The sequence below is a fragment of the Castanea sativa genome, chromosome 10 (genome assembly GCF_040712315.1).
Source record: "Castanea sativa cultivar Marrone di Chiusa Pesio chromosome 10, ASM4071231v1".
In the NCBI taxonomy this organism is placed as follows: domain Eukaryota; kingdom Viridiplantae; phylum Streptophyta; class Magnoliopsida; order Fagales; family Fagaceae; genus Castanea; species Castanea sativa.
This window is the reverse complement of record NC_134022.1, coordinates 32,777,765-32,795,783: the sequence shown is the minus strand read 5'-3', so window position 1 is coordinate 32,795,783 and position 18,019 is coordinate 32,777,765. Positions and strand designations below refer to the sequence as shown.

At 34.3% G+C, this 18,019-nt stretch overlaps 3 protein-coding genes across 4 annotated transcripts; all 3 read left to right on the top strand.

Moving 5' to 3' along the window:
- The first annotated feature begins 264 nt into the window (after positions 1 to 264).
- On the top strand, positions 265 to 4,422 carry LOC142612774 (low affinity sulfate transporter 3). Its single transcript, XM_075784927.1, has 12 exons — positions 265 to 642; positions 755 to 803; positions 969 to 1,176; positions 1,278 to 1,452; positions 1,602 to 1,667; positions 1,758 to 1,988; positions 2,075 to 2,201; positions 2,341 to 2,627; positions 3,438 to 3,631; positions 3,726 to 3,811; positions 3,906 to 3,982; positions 4,066 to 4,422. Exons 1-12 carry the CDS (start codon positions 313 to 315, stop codon positions 4,216 to 4,218), a joined length of 1,983 nt encoding a protein of 660 aa, XP_075641042.1. The 5' UTR covers positions 265 to 312; the 3' UTR covers positions 4,219 to 4,422.
- A 1,787-nt stretch (positions 4,423 to 6,209) lies between these two features.
- Positions 6,210 to 8,671, top strand: LOC142612565 (uncharacterized). Of its 2 annotated transcripts, none has more exons than XM_075784657.1 (3): positions 6,210 to 6,425; positions 8,037 to 8,172; positions 8,369 to 8,671. In XM_075784657.1, the coding sequence occupies exons 1-2, from the start codon at positions 6,312 to 6,314 to the stop codon at positions 8,169 to 8,171; spliced, it is 249 nt and encodes an 82-aa protein (XP_075640772.1). In that variant the 5' UTR covers positions 6,210 to 6,311; the 3' UTR covers position 8,172; positions 8,369 to 8,671. The 2 variants fall into 2 exon arrangements, with proteins under 2 accessions (XP_075640772.1, XP_075640773.1); XM_075784658.1 differs by having other exon boundaries at positions 8,366 to 8,671.
- An 8,122-nt stretch (positions 8,672 to 16,793) lies between these two features.
- Positions 16,794 to 17,774, top strand: LOC142612408 (uncharacterized). Its single transcript, XM_075784504.1, has 2 exons — positions 16,794 to 17,180; positions 17,280 to 17,774. Exons 1-2 carry the CDS (start codon positions 16,794 to 16,796, stop codon positions 17,772 to 17,774), a joined length of 882 nt encoding a protein of 293 aa, XP_075640619.1.
- The last annotated feature ends 245 nt before the right edge of the window (positions 17,775 to 18,019 follow it).

Sequence of the window (18,019 nt, the reverse complement as noted above, 5' to 3'; positions counted from 1 at the left end):
TCGATTCTTAAACCCTTCAACCATGTTAAAAGAACACAAGCATTAAGCAAGTTGCAGCTCTTGACATCAATCAAATACAATGACCCCTAGAATGTCCCTACTGCACAGAAGTCAAGCACTTTCTAAGATGACCTAATATCTACATTAAAGTTTTATTATTACACTATAATGGGTACGTATATAACTAACTCTGGAGGTATACATACAACAGGTTATAAAAAAGAAAAAGAACAGGAGGCATACATATTAGTATATAACAGGTAACTCAGAGAGTTCACCCAAACACTTAAACTTTTTAAAGTTCAAACAACCATGGGTTCAGTTCCAATTGAGACCTTCAGTATAGAGGAGAAGCAGCTGGACATAGAGGATTCTAGTCCAGTTCAGAGGGCTGAATGGCTTCTCAATTCTCCTGATCCACCACCTCTATGTCATGAGCTTATAAGTACAATAAAAAATACAGTCTTTCCTCATGGAAAAAAGCACTCTTCATCTTCCAAGAAGCAAACTCCAAGGGATTATGCTGCTTCATTCCTTCAGGGTCTATTTCCAATCCTCAGGTGGGGAAGGAAATACAAGGCATCAAAGTTTAAAAGCGATTTGATGGCAGGTTTGACACTGGCTAGCCTTAGCATTCCTCAGGTATATACATAAGTTACCCCATCAAGTTTGCTTACTAAGTTAAGTAGAACATTAGGAGAGGTCTTTTCATGGACTAATTCCTGGTATACATGCTGTATGGAATTTCTTGCAGAGTATTGGATATGCTAGTTTAGCAAAACTTGATCCTGAATATGGCCTGTGTAAGTTGCTGAGCTGAGTTTAGTGCTGTATATTATGCTTTAAGTTTCACTATGTACTGTTCTTTCAGACCCGGCAATATGCCACTGGCGAAAGAAACAATTGTGTCAAATAGGAATTATTCTAATGTTGTTAACCTGAAAGTTTATGTTTGTTGATTCCACTAGACACAAGCGTTGTCCCACCTCTGATTTATGCTCTAATGGGGAGTTCAAGAGAGCTAGCTATTGGACCAGTAGCCGTAGTTTCCATTCTGATGTCTTCCATGGTTCCAAATATACAAGATCCTGTGGCTGATCCCATTGCCTACAGAAATCTTGTTTTCACGGTTACCTTCTTCGCCGGAACTTTCCAAGCTGTGTTCGGAATGTTCAGGTTTCTTTTAAAGATACATTTATTTTTTCTTGTAATATGACACTTGCTCCTTATTGTATTTGCTTCTCCTAACAAGTTGTTTTATCTTTCAATATTCACAGATTGGGTTTCCTTATTGATTTTCTTTCACATGCTGCAATTGTTGGATTCATGGCGGGTGCAGCCATTATCATTGGTCTTCAACAACTAAAAGGGCTATTTGGGTTTAGTCACTTTACCACCAAAACTGACGTAGTATCTGTCTTAGAGTCTGTTTTTGAATCACTTCACAGTGAAGTAAGTTCTGCTATGAGAACCATGGTTCTGTTCTTTTTCTTTTTTGGAATAGGGGTTTCTTATTTTTGCTCTCTTTAGTCTTAATGTGCTTTCACTGATTTGTTACAAACTTTATTATTTCCATCTTTGCCTTGCTCTTTCAATGACAGTGGTTTCCTCTGAATTTTGTCCTTGGTTGTTCGTTCCTGATCTTCCTCCTACTCGCCAGGTTTATAGTAAGTAATTGAATCCTAGCAATATTCCCATTTCTTTAGGCACTTTTTTTCTGCTACTTTAGTCAAATTATAATCATGTCATATTTGCAGGGCAGAAGAAACAAAAAGCTCTTCTGGTTGCCTACTATCGCTCCTCTTATGGCAGTTATATTATCCACTTTAATAGTGTTTTTGACCAAAGCTGATAAGCATGGAGTTAAGATAATAAAACACATCAAAGTAGGCGTGAATCGAAGTTCAGTTAATCAGTTACAATTCAACGGTCCACATGTTGGACAAGCAGCAAAAGTTGGACTAATTACTGCAATTATTGCTCTCACGGTGTGATTTCATTCCTTTTGGTTATATTGGTTATACTTTAATTTTGACTATTAAGTTTATTAATGATTATCAATCATTCACCTCAGGAAGCCATTGCTGTTGGCCGATCTTTTGCTTCCATTAGAGGCTATCATCTTGATGGGAACAAAGAAATGGTAGCCATGGGTTTTATGAACATAGCAGGGTCTTTAACATCATGCTATGTGGCAACCGGTGAGCTCTTCTTGTGAACTTTGCCTTTTATTTCTTAAAAACTTATCTTGGACACTGCAATAATCCATATATCCAATCAAGCTAACAAGCCTAGCGATGCATAAATCAATTATTTGACAGGTTTGGTAAATTACTGCAGGTTCATTCTCACGGACAGCAGTAAATTTCAGTGCAGGATGTCAAACAGTGGTATCAAATATAGTGATGGCCATTACTGTGCTTGTATCACTTGAATTGCTAACTAGGCTCTTGTACTTCACCCCCATTACAATCCTAGCTTCAATCATTCTATCTGCTCTTCCTGGACTTATAGATATAAATGAAGCTTTCTATATCTGGAAGGTTGACAAAATGGATTTTCTTGCATGTCTTGGTGCATTTCTTGGGGTCCTGTTTGCATCAGTGGAGATTGGCCTTGTGGTTGCGGTAATGTATATACTCTTTTTTTTTTTACCCTTTAACTTTGTTAGTCCACTGTGAGTTTTGGCATGGACTCATTTCCCTTTTCGGCTGTGCACATGATTGAGACAATTTCTACCTTAAAAAAGAACCCAACTTTTAGTAACAGACAACTTCATTATAATTGATTCATGATGGTAGAATAATGTTAGATAAACTCTGAATATTTTTATACTCGATTTGGATGAATCCAGTAGTCTTGTGACTGATGGGTTCCACTGTGAACGTGTTGACTCAATTCCTGTTTACATTATTGAGACAATTTCTGCCCAAAATAGGACCCAGCTTGTAGGAGCAGACAACTTAAAACAATAATTGATTCATGGTAGTAGAATAGTGATGGATAAACTCCAAATATCTAATGCTTAATTTTAAAGAACCCAGTAGTCTCATGATTATTGATTTCAATTACGTAATTGAGTTGGATTATGCAACTGCCATCTGATTAGTGGGTGCTCACACTATTGTATCCTTAGGCCTAATTGATTAGCAGACTTGGATCATCCCTTTTGGCATGTAGTTTCTGTTCATGATTGGTATGCACCACTTTCAAAATCTCCCTAGTTATTTGGATGAGCTAGGATAGGAGTCCAATGAGCTCTGTACTGAACATGTTCTCAGTAAAGTGACTAGTGACTACATGTTAGGATGAAGTATGATCATAGTTTTGTTCAATGTGAAATATTTTATTTCTTGTAGGCAGTATACAAAAATATTCATTGTATGGGAATGGGATAGCCACTTATTCTAACTCTGGTTGTGATTTTCGGAGTGCAGGTAACAATCTCATTTGCAAAAATATTACTAAAATCAATTCGACCTGGCATAGAAGAACTAGGTAGACTTCCTGGAACAGATATCTTCTGTGACATTAGTCAATATCCAATGGCCATTAAAACTCCAGCAATCATAACTATCCGTGTCAATTCTTCCTTTTTATGCTTCGCTAATGCCAATTTCATAAGAGAAAGGTACTGCATTTTTTGCATTTATTTGTGTACCATGAGAAAAAAGACACGGAAGTGGTGCAAGTTGAACTTAATCCATGTATGGTACTTATTTCAGGATAGTAAGGTGGGTGAAAGAACATGAAAATGAAATGAAAGACAACGCAAAGGGAAGCGTTCAAGCAGTAATCCTTGACATGTCCAGTAAGTGTTATACACTTGGATATCTGGTACCAAGTTGAATTCTGTTTCAATGATATCATATATCACTAACCAAATTGAGTTCCTTTTATGACAGACATGATGAACATTGACACTTCAGGAATTGTTGCACTAGAGGAACTGCACAAAGAGTTGGTTTCTCATGGCATGGAAGTAAGGAATTGACCTGTATTTCAAGATTTGTGATATTTCAGTTTATTTTGTACCTAACCTTTAAAATATATGTGTTTTTTCAGTTAGCTATGGCCAACCCAAGGCAGCAGGTGATTCACAAGCTGAAGTTGGCCAACTTTTTAGATAAACTTGGAAGAGGGGGGATTTTTCTCACCGTCGGTGAAGCTGTAGATGCATGTCTTAATTCTAACTTGGTTAGTCTTAGCAGCTGTTGATGGCTCTATGAGGTCTTGAATGTATACTAATTAAGTCGGCTAGCTAATTTTGTAACAAATATCCCTTAAGAAATTCACAATAGTACCAGATGTTGTGACCATGAACTAGAGAATAAAGACTATAGTGCACTATGGCTTGTGTAAAAAGGTACCAATTTAAGCTCGTTGTCTAATTTGTTTGCATGTCAAAGTACATTATATGATTGTACAGTATAATAGTTCATCTTTTGAAAGGTGGTACTGCCGCTGTGCCACAGCCAGTCAAAAATGATCCCATGGCCATATGGCATATAGGCTGCTTGCCAGTGTAAGTGTGAACTCAAGTCTCCAACTCCTTCCGACCAACAGGCTGGACAATGGATATCTTTCAAATTTACCAATAAATTATAGATGTATTTTGAAAGGCAATCAGCCCAAACCTCCATCCCATGGATTAAGCCTAAAAAATCCTCCTATTAAAAAATCATAACGCTTCCATGTCGGGTTAGGTCATAAATTAGATCAAACACAAACCAAATTGGACATAACCCAACAGTTAAAAAGGTTTGACTTAAGCCACATCAAATGAGAAAGGAATGAGGCAGGGCATTATAGGTAGCTACGTCAAATGAGAAAGGAAAGTGGACCGCATAGAACCGAATAGTACCAAAGTTAACTAAAGTGGACCAAATATGATCAAAGTGGATATAATGGACCAAATAGGACCAAAGTGGTCATAATGGACTGAATAGGACCAATTTAGACCGAATAAGACTAAATAGGACCAAAGTGAACAAAATGGACCGAATAGGACCAAAGTGGATAGAATTGACCGAATTGGACTGAATAGAAGAGAATAGGACCAATGTGGAACGAATAGGACCAAAGTGAACTGAAGAGGACCAATGTGGACCAAAGTGGACAAAATGGACTAAGTATGACCAAGTGAACCGAAGTCCACAACTGAAATATAAGAGAAACACTATTTGTAGTGGTAAATTTGGTTTAAAAATAAAATAATAATGTTGTAAAACCTTCAAGGTGAGGTAGCAAATATAAATATAGAATATATATGATATTAAGTTTTATTTATTATTTCTTATTTAAACATATAATTCATGTATCATAAATAAATATAGGACATTCAATGTTTGGCACATTGTTTTCAATCTAGGTTTTGATGTATTTGGCATCATAAAAAGGGGTGCACACAATTGTTATTGTAGTTGAATATCTAGTTTGATTGCATGGGCTCTACATATATTTGGCATGTGAAGATTGAATGATCTTCCTGTACTTAGTCATGGTGTGTTTCTTCTTCTATATGTCTCGTTGATGTTTCTATAGCGAGTTTCTCATGACTTCAAAGTTGAAACTACAACTACAATATTATTTAATTTTTCTATGAGGGTTCTTGCTTTTTGTATAGATATATGAGTTGAGCTTAGCCTAGATCTTTTACTTATATATGACTTTTAGGAGAGTAAGCCAGCTACACATCCTTTACTGTGAAAGAATTTGCGTTACATAGAAACATGCTTTAGAAGCAAGTCAAAGACTTGCATGCCATTCTAAGAAAAACAATTCCTAATGGGAGTCTAAATATTAAAATGAATGATTGATATTTGATTAGTTTTTGTCAAATAAATAAAGAATTCAAAAAATAAAAATTATGTGTCAAATAATAAAGAATTAAAAAAAATAAAAATTATGTGAAAATTTGTGAGTATACCTTTATGTAGCATAATATAAAAGAGTCCTAAAAAAAAAGTCAAACATTTTCGCCTATTATATAATGTCAAAAAATAGAGAATTTATTTTTAACAATATATTAGTTAATTAGAATTATAATTTTCCCCCAAAAAAATTAAAATTAAAATTTCTTTAGGAAAAAAAAATGAAACTTAATTAAATTAGAATTTATGTAGTATTGGGTTACTTTATTTAATTATCAAAATGTGGTCGGTTTAAATTATTACATATGTATATAACAAAAATTATTACATATGTAAAGAGTAATGCTTACGGCTATTTCCTAAAGTAAAAAAGGATTAACAAAGAACTCTACCTGCACGAACGAGAGACGCGCTATCTGAAAAGAAGAGAGAAAGAAGATGGGAGCAGAAGCAGAAGCAGAAGCAGAAGCAGAAAAGCAAGGAACTGAGAATGAGAAGCCGAGCCCGAATTCCATCACGGTGGCCCAGTTCCTCTCTTGGAAGCGCCAGAAGGTCCTTTTTCTTTAATTTTTATTTTCTTTAAATTTTTATTTTCATGTTTTTAATTCCTTAGCTGTTTAAGAAGCTTGTATTCATGAAATAGAGAATTGGGTTTCTTTTTATTTCTATTTTTATTTAATATTTTGGCTTGGAATTGGATTATTTGATGAAATATGTTCTAGTTTTTTGTTTTTTTTTTGGGAGTAGAAACTGAATGTCTATGCCCATATGGCTCAATTGATATTTCTGGTGCCTAGTTGCGTAGGAGTGATTTGGGGTTTATATTTTAGAGACCCTTAGATTAGATATGCTATACAAGTATTAGTGGTGTGATGATGTATACACTTTTGCTTGAGAATTGAGATGGTGGTGTAGGTACTTTGTATGTGGAGGACAACATATGTGTGGTGGAATGGGAATCTGGGTTTATTAAAGTTTATGTATTTGATTTAGTACTCTGTTTTTACTTTATGCTTCATATGTGGTTTTCACTTTCAGGAACTGTTTTAGTTATGATACCAACCCTGTAGTCTCTTGTCAAATTTTAGTAGCTATCTATCTATCTATCGCTTGGAATGTGATCCCTTTGTGGATAATATGGACTATTTGGAAAGAACATAATAGCCTGACATTTGAAGGAATTGAACAAGCTATGACGAATTGAAAGATGACCTCATGTTCTGTGTATGATTGGATGGTTTTCACTGGTTGTTAATTCTCTAATTTTCTGCAATTTCTTGATTGTTGTAATTTTAGATGTTTTGCCAGGCAGTTCATCTCCACAACCTGAGTACTTGGATGTGCTCTTTCTATATTTTTTATCAAAACGTATATAATATTAATTTAAGATTAAGTTGCGTTTACCTAAAGAAGTAAACAATCTCATTAAGACCCACCTCTGCAATTAAGATAATTGTTGGCATGTCATTTTAAGTTGTATTAGCAAACATAATAGAAGCCATAAAGATTTGAATAGACTCTTCAAAGTTCAAACAAAACTCACAGTCTCCCTAATCATGCACAGAGATACTCAACCGATATTGCTTGTAATGAAGATAAGCCTTACTGACTGATTAAAGTGGTAGATTCTTGATGCACATGCACCACTAGCTTGCATATTTTAATTATATCTAGTGCTTACTGCTAATAACCTCTATAAAGTAAAGGGTTTTCCTTGCCATTTCCATGTCATGTTGGAAAGCTAATTCGGAATGCCCAATTGGTAGTAGATCATGTGTTGCACACACAGAAGGTGTGTCCCCCTGCTGCTAGTATTTCTCCTAAGGTGTTTATAATGAGTTACACAAGTCAATTCACATCTAAGCTGCTAGTAAGCAGTTATTTAACAGCACTAGGAATTAGATGTTGTGGAAATATAATGAATCACATTCAATTAGTTAAATGCTAATCTCAGATCTGATTGCTCATGGCAAAGTTGAATTGGCTGTTTTGAAGGGCCTAGCCACACAGTCCAGTGTCCTTGGCCTGCCTTAGGACTCAAATTACACATTCCCTCTCACATTTCTAGTAATCAAATCTGAGATTTCTACTCAATTGGAGGTATTGTATCAAATTGATTTGCCACAGAATAATCCTTCTTAATACATATGTACTTTAATGCAGGATGCTGATGAGTCAGCTAGAAAAGCTGAAGCGGCGAGGAAGCGTGCGGAGGATATTGCTGCAGGAACAGTCCAAATGAATGGCCGGGAGCTGTTCTTACATGAGCCTTGGGTGTTTGATGACACTCGTCTTTGAGGTCAGCCTCAATGAAGGATAACATATGCTACTTTGTATATTAAATAAAGGGCTAACCCTATGAAAAAATCATAATCATGCTTATATTGAAGTTCTACTTTCAGTGATTCTTTTATAAAATTAACATCCTCTTTTTGTTTTGTTTTGTTTTGTTTTTTGTTTTTTTATTTTCTCTATCGGGTCTTATGGAAAAGAAGTATTTAGTAGATTTGGCACCAAGAAAAGAAAGAGTTGATCCAGATGGGAAAAACGCAGTAATCTGTTTTGCAGACACAGATCACTTAAAACTATATTTGCTTATACCAAGGAAGTTTTATTTGCATATTTTCCATAACAGCTCTGTCATCTGTGATGGTACTAAATTTCTTCTGTAAGTGTCAATTAAGAAGTGGGCTATACTGATGTTTTGTATCGGTTGGCTTTTTTTTACCATTCAGAGCATGAGAGATTTTCTTACTATGTAATTTACATACTTTACAAAGCATTTGCACAGACCAAAATATCGCCTTAGTATCTGAGGTAAGCTTTATCGATTTAAGTTAGAGAGTGAATGCCTCTCATTCAGAGCATGAGGGATTTTCTTGTTATGTAATTTATATACTTTACAAAGCATTTACACAGACCAAAATGTCGCATTAGTGTCTAAGGTAAGCTTTATCGATTTAAGTTGGAGAGTGAATGCCTCTCATCACTCGCAATGGATCATCATTTTGTAGTTTATAATTTTGGTAATGCCATTCTGGACAACAGGTGAACAAATTGTAAGAGGCTTCCGATACTTATAAATAAATAAAAAATTGTAAGGCTTCTGTTTACATGAAATACTTTCTCTCTCGACGCTAGGTCAAACTGCACACTCTCCCTCTTATGTCAATGGTCACTAGTCAGTGTCGATCTCTCAAGACCAGTTAATGTGTCTTGTTTTCTTGAGACGAGAATGGACGTTAATGTCGATAAATATATGAAATGCATACTGATCACACAAAAATTAATACATGGTTGACGAAAATTTCTGACAATTTATATGGACCAAACTCTTTTAGAGGGTTCATGGATAAGAGTATATCTCCCATCAATTCTTCTGAAGGCATCTCAATTAAGCTTTCATTCTCTTCCTCATATAAGTAGGAGGGGGGGGGGGGGGGGGGTGATTATCTCTCCTAGCTCATCCTGGAACGGGGAATTGGCAGATTTAAAAACCCTTCTTGAAATTTTGGAATAAATATTCCCCAAACTCATTCCTCTACCTCTTTGGATGATGTCGTTGACAGTTGATAAATGAATTTTTTTTTATTAGAAAAAAAAAAAAAAAAAAACTAATGATGGTTCATCAAATGTAAAGAATTGGAATTGGAGTCGCTTCTTCAAGACAAAATCTAGACTTTACACATTACTACCCTAAATTATACTTTATGACCTTAAATTGGAGTCGACTTCTTCAAAGTTTATGGCACAAAATGTGCATTTGAATAGTTTAGAGTGCAAAGTGCAATCTTGGGTATAGTTTAGAATGGTAAAGTGTAATTTTTCCAAAAATCTGAACTTTTATCTCTATATCTATACTACTATTTAAGCGGTTGCTTCTATTTGGACTAGATTTTTTTTGTGTTCCAAAATACCCTTATGTCCCTAAATTTAAGTAGAGACAGAACTAAATGATAGTTTAGTAAAAATACATATCTAACTTGCACTAAGATATTGCCTACAAAATAGGAACACTTCTCCACTAACCCACTTCTTCAAGGCAACTATACGTTTTTTTTTTAAATAGAAAAATAAGTTAAACACCCCACGTTTATCCAAAAACAAATCGAAATATATATATATATATATATATATATATATATATATATATATATATATATATATATATATATATATATATAAACTAAAGAACAATTCGGATTTTTTTTTCTTCTAAAATACCCTTACATTCTTATGTTTAAATAAAGATAAAACTAAAGGACAATCTGATAAAAATACAACCCTAACTTCTACTAAACCATTGCCTAAAAAATAGGGTCACTTTCCTATTGATTTTCAAATTTATTTATTCACTTATAAATTAGATTCTCAGAATAAAAATTATATATATAATAAAAAACATAGAGTTTTTTTTTGTTACTACCACTAAAAAAAAAAAACCTCATCTCATGCGCAAAGCGCGTGTGACGAGGCTAGTAATTCTTATTTGCATGGGACCTTCCTCTATCTACACCTAAAGGTTTCTAATTACTGCTAGATTACTCTATGTGATAACTTATTTTTCAAATGCATTTCGATAATATTCATTGAGAAACTGTAACATTATATGACAGTATCTGTATATATTAAGAGGATTCAAAAAGTTAGTTATTACTTTTTTTTGGTCAAAAATATATACCCTAAATTAATTAACCAACAACTTAAAAATGAGATTAATCTATACTACTATTTAAGGAGCTGCACCTGTTTGGACTGGATTTTTTTTGTTCCAAAATACCCCTACAGCCTATGTTTTTTTAAGGGCAAAACTAGGTAAAATGCTTCTTTAACTTCCACGTAAAATACTATCTACAAAATAGGAACACACTTCCAGTACACTCACGTTGGTTTTCAAATTCTCTCAATTCTATGTTTTCAAACTCCTTTCACCCACCTCTTTGCTTTAGATTTCAATAACAACAGTAGATAGATTTGAGGTAACGTCTTTCTTAGATCAAATTTCAGCCCTCGCTCTCTCTCTCTGATCTCTATTTGGCCATGTTTTGCTTATTGTTATTTCGAAACTTACTGGATATTTTCTGATCTATTGTTCTACAGGCCTTTTGGTTTAGGAGGGGCCGCAATTTAAAGTTGGAAAATTGTAGGTTGTGTGTTCATAAGGCTTTCAACCACGGGTTTCTATGTTACCAAATTAATTGAGACTTTAATTCTTGCGATTGTGTTGTGTCGGTGGTTTTTTTTTTAATATTTTATTTCTCTTATTATGCATTTCTGACTTAGTTTTGTGCACTTCTGTTTTCCTCCTTTTTGTTGTTGTTTGAGTTTGGCTGCCAAATTGTTGATGCATAACCTAACCTTCATAGTGATCGTCATATATATGTTTGATGCAGAGGGAAGAAAGATCACGATAATGCTACCGTATTTTTTTTTTTATTAAAGCTCAAAATGAATGTGTCTTCTATTTCCCTCAAGGCCACATCGAAACAGGTTCATTTTTAACTCTAAAGCTAGCATTTTTCACCTTACCTTAAATTGTTATGGTTTGCAAGTCTGATTTTGGGCAACAACTGCGAAAGCTTTAGTTTTTTATTTTTTATTTTTTTATATATAGTTTTGGTTCGTTTTTAACTCTAAAGCTAGCATTTTTCACCTTAGCTTTAATTGTTATGGTTTGCAAGTCCAATTTTGGGCATGACAGCTGTGAAAGCTTGAGTTTTTCTTGATAGTTTTGAGCTGTTGTTTTTGGGTTTTGTTTCGAGAATGAAATCATGAGGTTCTGGATCTCGAATGCTAGGATAATTATTGCTTAATTTTTAAAAAATGGTTGTTTTATCTCCTACAAAAACTTATTATTTTATCATGATTTACATTCTAAAAGGAGTACACTTTTTTATCATTATCCTTTTCATATCATTATCTTATCTTATCTTATCTTTTTTTTTCTTCTTCTTTTATTTGGTTAGTTTGATGGGTGTTTAAGTATTTTCTCTAATTAATGACTATTTTTTAAAGAATAGGAATGATATATATTGATTTGTCTTCATTTTTTTTTTTTTTTTTGTTGTTGTTGTAGTTATCGGGTTTGATCCATTATTTTATTGTATGTGTTCTAAGTGGTGCCCTCTCTTCCTCTTATTATTTTTGTTTGTTGTTTTTCTTACATTTAAGCCTTACTCTCTATTTTTTTTTAGGTTGACGTATCAACAATTTGATTAGATTGCATAGCAAGCACATTAGATGAATTCAGGTGAGCAAAGTGGTAGTCAATCTATTAAGTAGTTGTTAAAAAACATTTTTTGTAAATATCCTACGTTATGAAATTTAATATTTTCCTCTTTTGTGCCTTTCATTGCACATTTGATGATTTTTAATATTGTCATTTTTTGTGCCTTTCATCACAAGGTCAGTTTAAATATTTCATTTCACAAGTTTATGCTTCATGTTTATTGTACTTATCATTATTGTGTATGTTTTAAAGTCTCTATTAATAACACAGACACACATTTTGTATCATAGGTTCATGGCAAATGCTACTGGAAAGCAATTAGAATGTGGAACAAATAACATTGCTCCACCAATTTCTCCACCATACCCGGCATAATATTAATAAGTTCACATATTCCATGTTTCAGATGTAGTGAATTATTTTACAATTTTACCTTATGTAAATATTTCACTTTTCTACATTGATCCATCAACTTTTCATAATAGTTTTTGTAAAGGTCACCACATGTATTTTGTAAGTAGTTTAATTATTACGATTTCATTATGCATTTTCATTATATGCACTATTTATAAGATTTATTCAGAGGATCTTTTTTTCCTCCCCTAAAGGTTAATACTAAATTATTGCATCATCTTCCAATCAATAACACGTTGATTACTGCATAAATAAAATTGACAAAAATGGATAACAGTTACGGAATACTAGCCTCTGAGCACGCGCTCACGCGCGTGCTCAAGGCTCTTCTATTTTTGGGGTAAAAATTAATTTAGAGTATTTATTATAATTTGGGAGTACTACATTTTCCAATCACAAAAAAAACCTAGGGGTGTGATGAAAAATTATTTCACCTGCTAACGCATAGTATTCATCACTCCCCTAGGTTTTTTTTGTGATTGGAAAATGTAGTACTCCCAAATTATAATAAATGCTCTAAATTAACATTTACCCCAAAAATAGAAGAGTTTTTGAGCACGCGTGCAAGCGCGTGGTCAGAGGCTAGTATAAATTATGGAGGAAGCGATGAACATAATTTTATTAACCATAGCTTAATTATAACTTCTTGATATGTACAAAGTACAAAGTACAAAGCCAACCTTGAAAAAAAGACCACGCATAAACACACCCTTTCTTTTGGGTACAGTAAAGAAACGAGGAACATTTATTTCAGAGCAAAACACTAACCAAACCACATAACATAATTAGAAACACACACAACACAACTATATGAGCAGCATCTCTCCTCCTTCATTTTACTTCCTCTCATGATCAGGCACCCGACTATGGTTTCCTGCTACATCAGAGTATATCACATTTTTGTGAGCAGTGCAAGTATGAGATACTAATGGGAACAATTAGGGGGGGCTAATACAAAATACTAAAGAAAGAAAACCAATTTTATTAGATAATTTTCTTACAGAGGACTTGGACTTTTTAGGTCCAAACAAGCCCTCATGCTGTTATTTTTCTTAGATATGGTTATAAATTTTATGGCTCAAGAGACAAACCAATTGTAGGTCCATATAATTGTATAACATACAAAACAATCATGGGTTAATCTAGGTCAACCTAGAGTTATTTTGTGTAGAAACCCTATATTGGATTTAATATAATACAAATGCTTAATAGTCATAAGCTTTTTTTTTTGGTAAAAAGCTAAGAGATTGGTAGTTCAATTGGTTAGTACATTTTGATATATTTTCGACGGAAACAACTTCGATTCAAATCCTCATAACCCCAATTATCGATGTAAAAAAAATGGTTTATGTGCCTTTTTATTATTATTATTATTATTATGAACGAGAGTATCTAAACCTCTTTAAGTATTTGACTATTCTATTTGGTGTATGTAGTCTCTCGTCCCACACACATTAGATTATTTATTTTTTAAGTATTTTTTTTCTAACTTAGTATCCATTTGGTTTAACTTTTTAAAAATGAGATGTTTGAAAAACTATTCTTAGATTTTTTTTTTTTTTTTTAAGTTGTATTTTGAAATATGCAGCTTGGAAAATCATTGCATTAAACAAAGCTTCTTCTTTTTTTGGCATTTAATGCAATTTTTTATATTTAGGTTTTAAAAATTGTTTTATTGTTCTGTTAAAATTTGAACATATGTTTACTCCTTAATTATTGGTTTTTTCTTCGAATAAAAAATCAATTAGTTTTTTTGTGTGATTGAGTTTCAGGATGATCTTTTGTTTGATAATAATAAAAAAAATCTCTGCCAATTAATGGAACTAACCAAAACCCACTTTTTTTTAGAAGACAGATTTTAAATCTAATTTATACATATATTCCACATTTTCTTTTTAATTTTCACATTTTCCTTTATTTTCTTATATATTTTTGTTACTATAATTAATACTTGGTTGAGAGATTTTAAAAGAACTACATATATTGTGAGATCCCAACGGAACAACTTGTAAGAGATCATCTGCAAGGGTTAGGCCGCAAGCTTCACCTGAGTTCCTCGTGCAAGGCACAAAGATGATGTCGGACTTGTTCAAGGTCTTCCTGCATTTCCTGAAAATAAAAAGATAATGAATGTCACCAAGCATATATATATATATATATATGGTGATAGAAGGACACTACGTCTCTCTCTCTTTTGGATGTAAAATAAATTGATTTGTGTATACAAGGTATGCCTATATATTACCTTGATCCTATGGTCGAGCAAGGCCATCATCAACAACCGGTCATATGCAGAATAAAAAGAGTCATTAGGTAGGCAGACCAAAAATGTTTACAATTTATATATATGAATTTAATTTGTACGTACCCCTCAAGCACAACTTCAAGTCCCTGTCTTGCGCAAATTTTAACAAGATGCTTCTCAATTTCCTATTTTATATATGTACAGATTTCAGAGACATGCAATAGTAAACCATAAATTTTCTTACAAAGCAATATTTGAGTAGAACAAGCACATATATATGACAGAGAAAGAAGAGAGAGGCGGTGTGTGGTGTCTATCACCTGTACTTCTTCTTCTTCTTTGGCATTCCTGTATGTCAAGGAAAAAAATATTTTTAGTTGTAAATAATACTAATAATAAAGAAATGAAGAAAGAAAGCTCAAAAGAAGTACTTTTACCTGCTTGACGTGGAACGAGGTCGCAAGTAACGAATGGAAACATTTTCCTCCCTAAACACACACAAAGAAATTATATCATATAGCAGTCTTCTAGTTCAAAATCTTATTGTTTGAAAAATGAGTAAAAAAGAAAATGAACATGTTCAATGATTATCAAATGGAGACCTCTTTTTGGGCAATGGAGGAACACTGCTGGGTCCCCTATTCCGTGGCAGTGTAAAGGAAATATGAAGGTTACGTGTTATTGGTCCCAAAGCAGCATCAACATTTCCATTTTTGGACTGCGGCTGTGGCTGCTGAACTTTGGCAACAGCCTTTCTTCTCTTCTCTTTTAGGGTAATCTTAAATGGAGCCATTAGTAGGATTTGCAGGTAACTGAAGAGACAGAGAGAGAGAATGAGAGAGGCTTTGTTGATGAGCTGGGTGAAGAACAGAAGGTTGTGGGGGCTGAATTTATAGAAGATAAGAAGTTACGTTTTTGATGTGTGGTGTTATGCGATACCATATTTTACTAATTACAACCGTTTATCTACTATAATAATTTTTTTTTGGCAAAAATGCAAAACTGACTTTCTATCTTTTAGCTTTTGTCATTTTAGTCCTCTAATTTTGAGTTTTGTCATTTCAGTCCTTTAAGTTTCAATTTTTGTCAATGTAATGTAGTATTCTGTTAGTTCTTAGTTACTGCTACCGTTAAGTTTAACTATTTAAAAAAAAAATTGTAATTAAAAGAAAATTAAAAAAAAAACTGTAAAAAAAGGAAACTGAAGAAAAAAAAAACAGGGAAGGTCCCCTGCTTCAGTCTTCATCCTCAGGCCTCCACCCTGTTTCTCTCACTCTCATAGCCACTTTATCAAAATCATCCCCAAGCTTCTTCACCAGCCTCCTCTTCTTAACCACAACAACCTCCTCTTCCTCCTCATCAATCATAGCTAAATATCTCCGCCTCTTCGTCGCGATCGGAGCTGGCTGCGGAGAATCCGAACCCAAAATGGGCTTCATAGGCTGGTTCGGGCCAGACCCATTTGGCGAATCGGGGTTCTTAGCTTCCTTCTTGAGCGTCCACTAGCGTTCGCCCGGAGCTTGGTGACGCTGCCTTCGATGCGGCCTTGGAAGTGGAGGTGTCAAGATTCTACAAAGAAAGATAGAAAGGATCATGACAGAAGCAAGGATCAAGTGAAGAAGAAGATTCGCAAGTCTGCTGCTTAAACGACAACTTTGTCCACTGTGTTAGTTTTATATTTATACTACATGTAGCTTTGCATTTCTTGTGTTAGTTTTAGTGAGCACGTGGTTTACATGTGTGTGGTAGTTAGTTTTATTAATCAAGTTTAGAGGGAAATCTGGTAGTTAGTTAGTGATTAGTTAGTCCGTTTCCCCTGTTTTTCCTTTCCTTGTATATATATACATTCAGTCTCTGTAATCTGTTTTTTTAATGCAATATACACAGACATTCTCCAAGTCCAGAAACTGTTTTTCTCTGTTTTCCTAATATGGTATCAGAGCAATTTTTAGCTTCCGCTTAATTTTCTCAATTCCTTTTCTTCCCAAAAGTTAGGGTTTTTCTTCTCATTTAGAATCTTGAAGCTTCATCAATGGCTTCTTCTGGTCAAGCTTCTGCAATCATCAAAATTGATGAATCTCATCCATTTTTCCTTCATCATGCTGAAAATCCTGGTGCGATATTAGTCTCACAATCATTGATTGGAGGTGAGAACTATCCTACATGGGCAAAATCAATGGAGAGAGCCCTTAGGATCAAGAACAAGTTCTGGTTGATTGATAAATCGGCTTCTTTGACTTCAGCCATGGAGAAAAATCCTTTCTTGGTTCAAAGCTGGTCACGGTGCAATGAAATTGTGATTTCTTGGATTGTTAATTGTGTCTCTCCCAGAATAGCCACGAGCATGGTGTATCGCAAGACTACTAAGGAAGTCTGGAAGAAGCTCCAGAACATGTTTTCTCAGGGTAATGGACCTAGGGTTTATCAATTATAGAAGGATCTTGCAAGCTTTTCTCAAGGTGAACTATCTGTGACTGAATACTTCACCAATCTTTCAATTCTATGGGATGAACTACAGAACTATGAACCTCTTCCTACATGTTCTTGTGAGAAGTGTGTGTGTCATATAAATGAGAAGATCTCAAATATTCATCACAGAGAAGCTGTTATGCAATTTTTAATGGGTCTCAATGACTCTTTCTCTCACATTCGAGGACAAATTTTGTTGATGGATCCTATTCCATCTGTTGAGAAAGTCTTCTCTTTGCTGATTCAAGATGAGAAGCAAAGATCAGTTGGGCATGGCAGCAACAATGGTCCTTTTGTGGAGTCCACAGCACTTGCAGCTAAGGCCATGAATCTTGATTCTAAGACCTTCAAGAAAACTAAGGAAAAGCCTACTTGCAGCCACTGTGGATTGCGTGGTCACACCCTGGAGAAGTGCTATAAACTCCATGGCTACCCTCCTGGCTACAAGACCAAGCCAAGGGCTAATCAGGTTTCATCTTTTGATGCTGATCAAGAGTCTGTTGCTGTTACCACTCAACAAGCATTTCCTTTTACAATGGAGTAATGTCGGAAATTGCTTGCCATGATTGGAGGGAATGATGCCCAGGCCAATACTGTTGCCATGGCAAATAATGTTGCTCTCAATCAAGCTTCATGTTCTCAGTCCACACCCCTAGAAGGTAATCTCAAGCACTCCATATTTTCTGCTAAGCTTGTGAATAGAACTGCCTTTGGTGTTGATACTTGGGTCATGGATACAGGAGCAAGTGATCATATTGTCTGTTCTATTTCTCTTTTTCAGTCTTATAC

Coding starts and splice junctions, on each gene's coding strand:
- LOC142612408 (XM_075784504.1), top strand. CDS start 16,794: ATGGCTTCTTCTGGTCAAGCTTCTGCAATCATCAAAATTGATGAATCT. Junction 17,181..17,279: donor CTCAGGGTAATGGACCTAGG/GTTTATCAATTA, acceptor GATGAACTACAG/AACTATGAACCTCTTCCTAC.
- LOC142612565 (XM_075784657.1), top strand. CDS start 6,312: ATGGGAGCAGAAGCAGAAGCAGAAGCAGAAGCAGAAAAGCAAGGAACT. Junction 6,426..8,036: donor TCTCTTGGAAGCGCCAGAAG/GTCCTTTTTCTT, acceptor ACTTTAATGCAG/GATGCTGATGAGTCAGCTAG.
- LOC142612774 (XM_075784927.1), top strand. CDS start 313: ATGGGTTCAGTTCCAATTGAGACCTTCAGTATAGAGGAGAAGCAGCTG. Junction 643..754: donor CTAGCCTTAGCATTCCTCAG/GTATATACATAA, acceptor AATTTCTTGCAG/AGTATTGGATATGCTAGTTT. Junction 2,202..2,340: donor ATCATGCTATGTGGCAACCG/GTGAGCTCTTCT, acceptor AAATTACTGCAG/GTTCATTCTCACGGACAGCA.